Source organism: Monodon monoceros, unplaced genomic scaffold (genome assembly GCF_005190385.1).
Source record: "Monodon monoceros isolate NGI ecotype Baffin Bay Population unplaced genomic scaffold, NGI_Narwhal_1 Super_Scaffold_18, whole genome shotgun sequence".
Lineage (NCBI taxonomy): Eukaryota > Metazoa > Chordata > Mammalia > Artiodactyla > Monodontidae > Monodon > Monodon monoceros.
Window position 1 is genome coordinate 168916212 of NW_021703774.1, and position 12074 is coordinate 168928285.

The following is a 12074-nucleotide window of genomic DNA, read 5'->3' on the forward strand; positions in this document are numbered from 1 at the left end:
CAAAGCCAAAAATAAATTAAAAAAAAAAAAGTTTACAATGCATTTCAACAAGTTATATTTAATTTAAAACTGTAAGGCAAAATGATTTGTACATAGTTATAATCTGGAAAACAGTAACTCTTTTAATGAGTATTCTCAGGGAGAAAATACCCCAACTCCCATGAGCTACATGAAAACTGGATCCATAAAAATCAGTTTTTATGTGTGTTTGTTTTTGTTTTGTTTCTTAAAAATATTTATTTATTCAGCTGCGTCAGGTCTTAGTTGCGGCATGCGGGATCTTTCATTGTGGCACGCAGGCTCCAGAGGATGCAGGCTCAGTAGTTGCGGCACGCAGGCTTAGCTGTCCCACGGCATGTGGGATCTTAGTTCCCAGACCAGGGATCGAACCGGTGTCCCCTGCGTTGGAAGGCGGATTCTTACCCACTGGACCACCAGGGAAGTCCCTTTATGTGTTTTTTATGTGTTTCTTTCTGTATGTGGGGATAAAAGGGATAAGTTTGGGGGGAATGAGAGTAGCAATAAGGGGTAAAAAACAAAATTTAATCCCATCTAAATTTTACGTATTAGAAATTTTAAAATTCAAGCTATGGTGATAGGTTTAAAATACATACCTTCTTTCTGCTAACATTTCATAGAAGTCTCTGATATCTTGACCAGATTTTTCCATACAGTGATAAAATGCCAGCTGACTTTCCCGATTTGCAAAATCCACCTTTAAAAAAAAAGAATACTGCGTGTTTAATCCAAGTTTCAGATTTTAATGACGGAAAGTGTTACCAAATTTGAAAAATTCTTCCCAACATAGCCTTCTGGATAAATTTCAAGAAAAAGTAACTTATCTAAGTGAAACAGTCCTCATAACTAAAACTGTATTTTTTTAACCTGAAATCGCTCTCAAATTCTACACAAATCTTGATAAAGGATTACAATTTAAAGTTCTAGAACCCAATCCTGAGGAGTGGAAAAAGCAATATGGAAAACTGAAACATACCTATCATGATTCTAGGTTGTCAATTAAACAATCAGACCAACTAAATCCAGTAATCTATTGTGCATAATTTGCTGGAACCACACAGTTAGAACATAAAATATGGAAGAACATTTGAACTTTACTCACAGCCAGGCCTCAGAGTCACTTAAAGCATGATACCCACCATCTATCAATATCTTATTTCGAAAAGACTGATTTCAATCTAACTGTCATAGTTATTAAGTGCAAAAATTCCTTCAAACTATCATAAACAAAAGTTTCTAAACAAAAACACCAGACAAATATCGTGCTTTCAGTGGTTACCCACTCTTTAGGAGAGGAGGAAAGAAGATGAAGAGAGGATCGTTCAAGAAGCTGGACTGATACCTGGAGCTCCTGGGTGTGCAGAAACCCACAGGTGACTGTGGGCCAGCCTGCACTAAAAGCACACAAGTGAGCATCAGGTACCTGGGGCGTAGAGAAGCACACATCCTTGAATGAGAGGATTTTTAGGGAAGGTTCTGTGGCTAATGGTTTAAAAGACACTGTGCCCTTAAGTAGCTACCCAAATATAAAAAATGTAATATCGCCCTTAGAAACTGAGGCCATATATACTGCATGTCCTGTAAACCAACAAAATGCCAATTATTAAGAGGCTGGGATCTGAACACGATTTTGTTTTGCTTCTGTTTGAAGTCATTCTGCACACCTTAATTTTATTCCCACCGATTTTCCTCCCCTTGGTCTCTTTTACAGCTGCTTGTGCATATTCAATTTCATTGTAGAGAACCAGGGCCATGCCTTTTAAGCGGTCAAACACCACCTGTAAAAAAAACGACGACAAAAAAAAACAAGAGGCTCATCCACTAGACTTAGTGTCAGTCCCAACAAAATTCTAAATCACAATGACACTGCTAAGAAAAAATATATATATTTTTTTATTCTAGAAAAAATTTCAGGCTTTTCCGATGATGCATGTTATACTGAAAACACAACAAAATGTCGTAGGGACTATTGAGAACCATGGATATTGTGGCTTGAGGTATATTATGCCTTTACTTTGTTTTTCTGTATTTACTTTATTTTACTGTATTTCTTTATTTTATGTTGACTGACTCATTTTGGCTCAAAAAAACAACACCCCTGAAAAAGGGGGAAAAAAGTAAAGAGTACTGAATCAACATAAATTTCATATTGTACATCCACTGTACTTCAGCAAAAAAAAGAAAAAAAAAAGAAAAAACTACACTATAGCAAAGGAAAAATAAGAAAAAAATAGTAAGTTGCAATGAATTTTGGTCATAAGCAGCACTGTCTTAAAGCTTTTAGATTTTTAATTTATACTAATAGTCTTTAAGATGTGCTTCTTCAAACAACAAAAGCTACATTTAAAGAAATGTCAAAGTTATGCAACATACCTACCACAGTGTAAATCTGCTTTCAAGAAGTTAAAATCTTTACCTTCACATAATGGAATGGGGTCCAGAGACCCTTTTCCTGTTATGTTTGTGAATGTGTTACATAACAAACATTGGTTAGATGAGTATTCTGTTGTGTGTCCCTTTAAAGTCATCATGGTTTAAAAAAAAATCAAGTCTAATTACATATTAGTGTGAATGTAATTATATAATTAGACTGTCTAATCTTAATGTGAGATAAAGTTACAGAAATCCCTAAGAAATATTCTATTTAACAGTATTATGCAGATTAGTTCCAAAATTAATCATTTTGGCGGGTTCTAGATAGTTTCTCAAAATACTTATATCATAAGCTAATAGATGCAAATGCTCTTCTAAACCCAATTTTGGAAAAGAGAATTTTAATGTATGAGTTACTAAAGAAAAGAAAAAGTCAGTACTAGAAACTGGGACTGAAAGGACAGAATACCAAAAAAAGGGAGTCAGAAGTAACTTTTAAACCACACAACCAAACCTCCCACCTACCTTCACCACAGGCCCATATCGGCAGAAATGTCGTGTTAAATATTGATCCGATACGTTTGAAGAAAGCCCATCTAACCACACACAGTTTGTAGGCATGCTCTTTCCAAAACCCAGCTGAATACAAAAGGCAAAATTTCTGTTAGTTAAGTCACCAATTATTCAACAACAAAATTCTGAGAAAACTTGTCTTCTGTAGGAATCTTATCAAACCAACACCTCAAGTGGGAACCATCAGGTTAAAATCAAACAGAAACTGACACAAAAATTATCCTGCCTGGCTAAGCGAGGATTAACTCAGATTACAGTATAACAGGATAAGGATGCGAAGAGGTTTATCACCTTTATGGTTATCTAACTGTACTACTACAATTTTAAATAATTAGACATATGAACAGAAAACTCCAAATCTTAAAAAAAACGCAGCGACTATTAACAGCACAATAACTTATGTAAATTCCTTTACCTTGAGACGATTATTTCCAAGGTATTCCCCATCCATCTTCTTAATAGCCTTACAAACGCTGGCAATATCACAGTATTGCAAGAACGCATACTGAGGAACTCCATTTACTTTCTTAATATCAATATCCTGAAAAAGCCAATGGATGGATACCACTTAGTGATGTGATATGCCAATAAAAAAATAAATCAGAATAAACCAAGTCCATATGAGCTACATATTTCTCAAAATAGTCATATTCCCCCAAATCATTTTCTTAGTTACAATTACACATCTTAATGCAACTGTAAATTAACAGCCTAAAAAACTATTCAACACAGCATTTGTAGTCACAAACCATGAAATCCTTCTCACGTGAAGCTCTCTGCAGAAGAGCAACTGCAGCGCAACTCAAAACTCAAAATTTTAAATCCACAACACCTGTGTTAAGAGACATTTATGAGAAGAAAAAAAAGCAGCCTATTTAATGAAAATCTAAGAAATAATTCTCTTCTGCAATATCTAAAATCCTTATTAGGGGTAAGCCATTTAAAATATAGTATCTGAGAAGAGTAAGAATGATAAAGAAATCAAGTTTTCAAAATGTGATTTAAAATACGCAATCCTAAATTAGAAGACTCATTCTATCAGTATATCTAACTGAATCAAACCTGGTGATGATAAATGTGGTAATAATCTCTCATAACCAGAATGAATGGATTATATAAATACCTGAACTACTCCGTGAAGATGCATTAGAACACCATCCCTGGGTTAAAGAAACACTCTATAAAGGAATACCCCCATCTCTTTGGAATGCTCAAAACCTGTAGTCACATCTGACATTCCGGTCCTGCCTATTAAAAGGAGGTAGTGAAAAAACCTGGCTTACACAGGAAAATGGTCCAGAGAAACCAGACACCTGGATGGCAAAACTTGTACTTAAACAATAATGAGCTGGGCCATATAGTGCAGATTATGTATTGATTATCTAAGCCTCCTTAAGGGTCACAAGCCAATAATCAAAACCTGAAACAGAGCAAAATGAGTAATGCATTTAAAGAGCTGTTTGATGGGTCTTTAAAAAAAAAAAAAGCAATAATTTACACTCAAAATTTTTCTAAGTAATGGTAAACAGAAGCTGTTTTTCATCATTATGTAGAATGTAATAACCCAGGATAGCTCTACTTAAGAGAAATGTTTCAAAGGAATATTGGTGGGTAGATTCACTACATAGGTGCTTCTGGCTATAGCATAATCCGTTATGGATATAAGTAGAAGACCATGTTCTCAAAGTCTGTATGTCATTAAAACAGTGACAATCATGAGCAGTTGCAAACATGGTAAGATAACAGTTTTCAAACAGAGTACTGACATGTCCACCTTATTGATAAGCATAGCTCTTAAAACACAATAATCATCCCATTTTTAGCAACCCTGGTGATGAAAATGTATCCATGTGCCCAAATACAACTTTTATACTCCTCCAAAATTTATAGTAGCAGCTACATTCAATAAAAGTATGTTTGAAAGTTTTATCAATTCAAAGCCTCATGAATGCCAAACAGCAAATTAAACAACAGATCGTGGTATAAAGACAGAAGAAGCTGGAGCCCAGATAGGTAATTGAGCGTCTAGTCACTCATCCAGGTAGGCAGTAGAGCTGGAATTAAGAGTATACACTACCCTCTGGGCTTCCCTAGTGGCGCAGTGGCTAAGAATCTGCCTGCCAATGCAGGGGACACGGGTTCGAGCCCTGGTCCGCAGAGATCCCACATGCCGCGGAACAACTAAGCCCATGCGCCACAACTACTGAGCCTGCACTCTAGAGCCCGCAAGCCACAACTACTGAAGCCTGCGTGCCTAGAGTCTGTGCTCCACAACAAGAGAAGGCACCGCAATGAGAAGCCCGCGCACCACAACGAATCGCAGTCCCCGCTCGCCGCAACTAGAGAAAGCCCGCGTGCAGCAACAAAGACCCAATGCAGCCAAAAATAAAATAAATAAAATAAATGACTTTAAATTAAAAAAAGAGTATACACTACCCTCACAAAAATACGAAACTGAGAAAAGTCGAAATAATTGAAAAAGAAAGATGAATGTTTTGCTGGTATATCTAAATATACAGCTTCTCTTTTTTTTTTCTTCACTTCTACCAACCACTTCAATCTCTTGCCTCAAGCCCCTAAAGATGAGGTTTAGCTCAGCCACAAGCACAAGTAATGTTTTATTCACAGGACTAGATTATGTCATTAAAAAAATTAAGAATCTTTTGTTTAGAGCATTAGTGTATAAATACAGATGGATAAATGGACATCACACACACCCTTAAAAGATTAACAATAGCTGTTTCTATCCAAAACATTTTTTTACTCTCCAAAGTCCAAATATACTAGAGTACTTTCTTCACTGTTATTAATATAGAGAAAATCTAGGAAAACAGAAATATTTCCCTGTTTTTTCAAACACAAAACAAAATAGTATATCCTAAGGGTACAAAGCTGCAACCAAACTATTTTCACTATAATTTGACTCAAGTTTTAAGTCATGGGGAATAGAAAAATCTTTCTATCCCTAAATCTAACAATGACTTGCATAATTTGAAAAATGATTCTAATTAGAATTTCACAATAGAACTGAGTTTCCAGCATGCTGTCCACATTCTAGTAATCCCCAAGGTACTTCTGATGTGCCTTGTGATAAAAATAACCATACACTAATCTGCTGCTTCTTTCTTACAAACATGTTTTCTCTTCCAGATTTTCCTTTCAACCCACAGGACTAGAGATGGCATTAAAACAGCACCAGATGGACAAAGATAAGGAAAGTGGAAAGGAAAATATATATGTAAACAAAATACAGACAATTACATGTTTTTACATACACACATAAAGCAGTCCCTGATGGGTTTTGCCAGATCATCTTTTAGCAGCAGTTAAAAACACATAGGGCAGGAGATGCAAGAGGGAAGAGATATGGGGATATATGTATATGTATAACTGATTCACTTTGTTATAAAGCAGAAACTAACACACCTTGTAAAGCAATTATACTCCAATAAAAAAATGTTAAAAAAAACCACATAGGGCAAATGGGAAAAATATTCATTATACCATCTAAGTATCGTTTTTCCAAATATAATCTCTGCTATGCTTTATGTTTTATGACAAAGATCTAACGCTGTTTTTATAGTAAAAACAAAACAAAACAAAACATACCACAATTTCTCCAAAGCGTTGGAAGATGTTGCGAAGATCATGATAAGTAGTGGTTTTTTCAAGGTTACCAATAAAGAGGGTTCTTGTTGCTTTGGGGTGAAATTCATCTATCCTTTCATCCAAAGGGCGAAATTCATTTTCACTTTCTGTTTCTGTAAGTGGGATGGGGACAGAGAGTGTTTTAAGATATTCATATATCATGGGAAAATCTACTTTAAAAAATCAGATCTCTGAAATACTGGGATTAATTCTCATATAATCTGAAAAATTATACACACCATCAGAAACAGCTCCAAATCAAAAGAAGAATACAGAGGCTAGAGAAACTTGTCCAAAAAATTAAGAGAAAGTTAACACCCTGATATTTAAAATAGAAAAGAAGACTGAATTTCAATCTAAGTTGATTTGTTTTAAAAAATAATCACTAATACAGAAATAGGTTTTAATCCCCAGCAAAAAACAGGTTCCAAAATTATGTGGCAGGCTCTGAATGTGCAGTATAAAACTATAATCTGAAATAAACATAAAATTCAGCTAAAAATAGTCCAGCTTCATTATTTAATTTACATTTCAACATTTAATAAAATAGCTAGCATTTTATGTTTGCCATACCCAACTGTCTAAAAGCAGCAATTTTAAAATACAAGAATAATACTTGAATGAAAACTGACTGAAGTAACGCTTATGAAATATCTTCTTTTGGTGTTGCATGGTACCCAATGACAAACAGAAAGAGACTAAATGACTCTTAAGGTTTCTACTTCTTATGATCAAAAGCCCTGGTTCAACGTCTAATTCAATCACAGGCTTTCTCTGAAGCTCCATTTATTAACTTCGTCTAGGGCAGAGACATTCAACATTTTCTGGATAGTAATTATAATACAGCCTGTATGTTCTCACTCTCTTTTTTAATGTAAAACAAACCCATCCCAAAAAGTTAGTATTTGATCAACCTGACTAAATCGAAGTGTTTAGTGCCAGCCACTGAAACATTACTGATGATGTCAATGACAACACCGGTATTAAAAAGACTCAACTTCTGAGATGTTGGGTGAACTCAGCCAGAACACATCGCACTCCTGATTCCAGTTTGATAATGGCAGGTCAGCTTAATCTTACCTGTGTCATCAGAGAGTACATACTTTTTCAGTCAGGTGGACCCAGAAACTGTCCAGCACTCATACACCTATCTCTACATTTTCATCTTATTTCTCAGGGGTATATCTCACTTTAAGCTCAACTAGGTCTTCTTAAAATTATGTAACTAACAGAGGGCACATACTTAGGAATATTTCATTTAAAAGGAGAAAAAGAAAAAAATAATTCAGGCACATCTTGAGGTTTGTACTTCAAAAGACAGAATCAGGGGAGTTCCCTGGTGGCCAAGCGGTTAGGATTCTGGGCTTTCACTGCCATGGCCCATGTTCAATCCCTGGTTGGGGAACTGACATCCTGCAAGCCACGTGGTGTAGAATAAAAAAAAAAAAAAAAAAAGCAGAATGAGAAGGATAAAGCATGATTTGCAACCATTAAAATCTGTAATGAATTCATTTCTACCAAATAGCCCACTTAAAATTTCAAAATCAGAAATTCAGTTGGGGGCAGGGAGGGAATGGCTTTTCCACATGTAATCTATTCAACCTTCATGACCAGTTTTAAGTCTTACTGTCCTACACATCATTGAAAAGACTGTTTTATCCTGCAATTTCATGTTTAGGGGATTGTAATGCTGTGCATAGGAATACAAAAGCACAATCTTAGAAGCCACCAGAGGTCTGTCTACAGAGTTAGGTTTCTTGGATTTGGATCTTTTTAATTCCAAGACGTCCTTGACCTAAGGAAGCAATCAGCTCCATACATTTCAATATAAAACATTTATGACAACCATCCAACAGCATAATTCCAACCAAGTGTCCCTACTCAGCTTTCAAATATCCCATTTAAACTGGTGTTTCAATGCTGTCCCATCTGGAAAAAGTACCTTCAGCTCTCCGATGCTTGAACCAATCAAACTTCTCAACATCTTCAGTGGCAGGTGGTTAAAAAGCCCCAATTAACATCCTGGGCGCTAACTAATTAGGTAAAATGATTTTTTTTTACAATAAATATCTCAAGCTAAGCCCACTACTTGGAGATTAGAAAGTCACCTATTGATAATGCCCCTGAGTTAGATCCTCACTAGTTAATAATTATATATGGCTCTAAAAGCTTATAGAGATGATACGACATTCTAAATATTATTCCTCAAAGTCAGTTCTGACCTGTTCCAATTGTGTTAAATAAGAACTCCTGAGTTGCTCTTAGCCCAGTACAAGTTAGGGCAGTACATCTCAAACTTTGCAGAGGAGGGAATGTGAAGGCATAACTTATAATTCCTTTTAAAAAATAGTATGTCTTTGAATTCCTGTGTTTTATCATAAAGTTATGCACACTTTACAGTCTTCACTCTAACAACCCTGACTGTGCCTGTTTTAATATACAAATGACACATTCTTATCAGGGGAATTCTATTTTTTTCCTCTTAATTGTCACATAAAATGAATATTCCAAGAAAATGGGCTATGTTTACCCTATAAATTCCACTCAAAGTTTTAGTCTTAAAGTTCAACTGTCCCACACACTTAATGTGAATGCATAATTTTAACATTTCTATTCATTCTTCTACAGATTTACTCACAAGTAAATCAGGGGTTTTTAAAACTTGAGTATGCAAATTCTAAACCAGTAAGCTGCGGTATGATCAAAGAGTCTGTATTCTAAACAAGCACTGCAGGTGGTTCTGAAACAGGAAAAACACTGACCCAAGTCATGGCTGACAAGACTTCCTGCCTTAGAATAGATAGGTCTTACAGGTAGGTTCAAACAATAAAATGTCCCCTTGAAATTTTCAACGGGTTGCACTCAAAAGACTTAGTCCTGCCACTCTGCCACTATCTTTCAAGGTCATGGAAGCTAGAATAACAGATCCAATTTGTGCTGGGCATAGTGGAAAGAAAACTGGTCTAACTAGTCCCTCAAATTGATATAGTCTGTTTTCTAATTCAGAATAATTCTGTTGTCATTCTCCTCGGAACTATCACCTTATCTCAATCAACTCAATCCTTTTGGGAAAGCAGGATTCAACAAGGGACTATACTTTGCCTTTCACAACTCTTAAAAGTTAGCATGCTCTCTAACAGAAACAGAAGAATCTTTAACCCTTCCTAGCCAAAACAACCTATTTTATTAAGTTGAATGACAAAATGTAACCACTCTTTAAACCAGAAGACACCGAAGGTATGTTTTAAAAAACAGAGCTTGGGGGCTTCCCTGGTGGCGCAGTGGTTGAGAATCTGCCTGCTAATGCAGAGGACATGGGTTCGAGCCCTGGTCTGGGAAGATCCCACATGCCGCGGAGCAACTAGGCCCGTGAGCCACAACTACTGAGCCTGCGCGTCTGGAGCCTGTGCTCCGCAACAAGAGAGGCCGCGATAGTGAGAGGCCCGCACACCACGATGAAGAGTAGCCCCTGCTTGCCACAACTAGAGAAAGCCCTCACACAGAAACGAAGACCCAACACAGCCCAAAATAAATAAATAAATTTAAATTGTTAAAAAAAAATAAAATAAAATAAACAGAGCTGGAATACTGTCCACATTCAGGATAACATGTGGCCCTTTCACATAATGGAATAAAAATTACACTAAAACTCAGCTTCCTTGTCTCTTACCTGGCCCTATCCATGCTGTTACTTCAATCTGCATGCCAAAGAAAAGTTTTCCTTTTGATGCAGTCAATGCTTTTTCTTGGTCCTCCTGCTGCCGGAAGAATACCAGACCATACCTTTCTTCTGAAGTTCCATGTATCTGCACTGAAGTCACCTTTCCAAATTTCTTAAATTCATGGAAAAGGCCATCTTTGAGACTTGTATCTAAATCCCCAAACAAAAACAAGTTGCTTATTTTTCTAATTTAGTTACAACTCAAAGTGTTAAGATACTAAATCTTTAGTCTGATTTTTGACCTAATTAGCATTAAAAATTTACGTTTTCAAATAAAATAACTCTAAAAATGAATTTTAGAGACTACCGTACAATTCTGAAAATAAACCGGGGGTTAGAAGATATTACTAGTTATTTGTTAGGTAAGAATGATATCATGCTTACACAGGAAAATACCCTTATATTTTACAAATAAATACAAAAGTATAGATCTTTTAAGTCAAGTGTGAAATGATGTAACATCAGGGATTTACTTTACGATAAAAAGGTAACAAAGAACAGGAAAGAAGGAACAGGGAGGCGGACAAAGCAAATGTGGCAAAATATTGATGATTTTTTAATCTGGGGTATGGTATAAGGGGAGTTCATTTTTGCTACTCCTTCTACTGTGGGTATGTTTAAAATTTTCATGATAAAAACTATACAAACACACATATATATGCATATATAAAACTTTAAAGACTTAGAAAGAAAGCCATATTTCTAGTTTTCCAAGCATCATGTTGATGATAAAATTGTGTGGGAAATGGCATGTAACATGCTAAACAACGTTAAGGCCTTTTACAGATGAATTATACTATCTGGAGGTCTTGTGTTAATTTGCTTCATTATAAAAATTAAAATTGTAGGGCTTCCCTGGTGGCGCACTGGTTGAGAGTCCGCCTGCCGATGCAGGGGACACAGGTTTGTGCCCCGGTCCGGGAAGATCCCACATGCCGCGGAGCGGCTGGGCCCGTGAGCCACGGCCACTGAGCCTGCGCATCCGGAGCCTGTGCTCCGCAACGGGAGAGGCCACAGCAGTGAGAGGCCCACGTACCGCAAAGAATAAATAAATAAATAAAAATAAAATTGTAGAGAAAGACAAGCCAATTATAACCCCTGTCCATTCCTAAATTACAAAGTAATCTAAATCAAAAGTTCACCAACATTTGTGTCTCAATATCTCTATTCATAAACCTGGTATGTAGGTTTTATAGGCTGTTTTAATAAATAATTTAAGTAATCATTAAAATGCACTTAGCTAAGAAATGCTTAGTTTGGTCTTTGTTGGTTTGACCATCTACTAACAGTTGTTTAGACCATCTACTAACAGTTGTTTACATACTCAATATGCCTGACATAGAAATAAAAATATATTATGGCCAAATGTCAGTCAAAAACATTAGGAATAAAAGACAACGGTATAGCTTTTAACTATATAAAGTGATTATTCATGACTTTCCTCATTTAAAATGTTAATATTTTGAAGTGGATTTCCTATCATAATTTTTTTATATCCAAGTTATTTCACACAGGACTCCAGACCAATATAAATCTAACTGAAAATAGTATTTCTACAATTTCATCATACCAAATTTTCCCTAATATCAAAATATTTAATCCAGAAAGCATTTTTATTCAAAAATGAACCATGCTTTGGGACTTCCCTGGTAGCGCAGTGGTTAAGAATCCTCCTGCCAATGCAGGGGACATGGGTTCGATCCCTGGTCCGGGAAGATCCCACATGCCATGGAGCAACTAA

The 12074-nt window shown here is 36.0% G+C and overlaps 1 protein-coding gene across 4 annotated transcripts in view; it reads right to left on the reverse strand.

Annotated features, from left to right (window-relative positions):
- SPEN (spen family transcriptional repressor) overlaps positions 1–12074 on the reverse strand; it is a 93864-nt gene that overhangs the window by 15713 nt on the left and 66077 nt on the right. For all 4 annotated transcript variants that reach the window (XM_029227939.1, XM_029227938.1, XM_029227937.1 and 1 more), the window contains 6 exons: positions 10283–10483; positions 6574–6725; positions 3380–3505; positions 2917–3030; positions 1683–1796; positions 615–715 (listed from right to left, as the gene is read on the reverse strand). In XM_029227939.1, coding sequence (XP_029083772.1) covers positions 615–715; positions 1683–1796; positions 2917–3030; positions 3380–3505; positions 6574–6725; positions 10283–10483 — 808 coding nt within the window. The remainder of the gene's footprint in view (positions 1–614; positions 716–1682; positions 1797–2916; positions 3031–3379; positions 3506–6573; positions 6726–10282; positions 10484–12074) is intronic.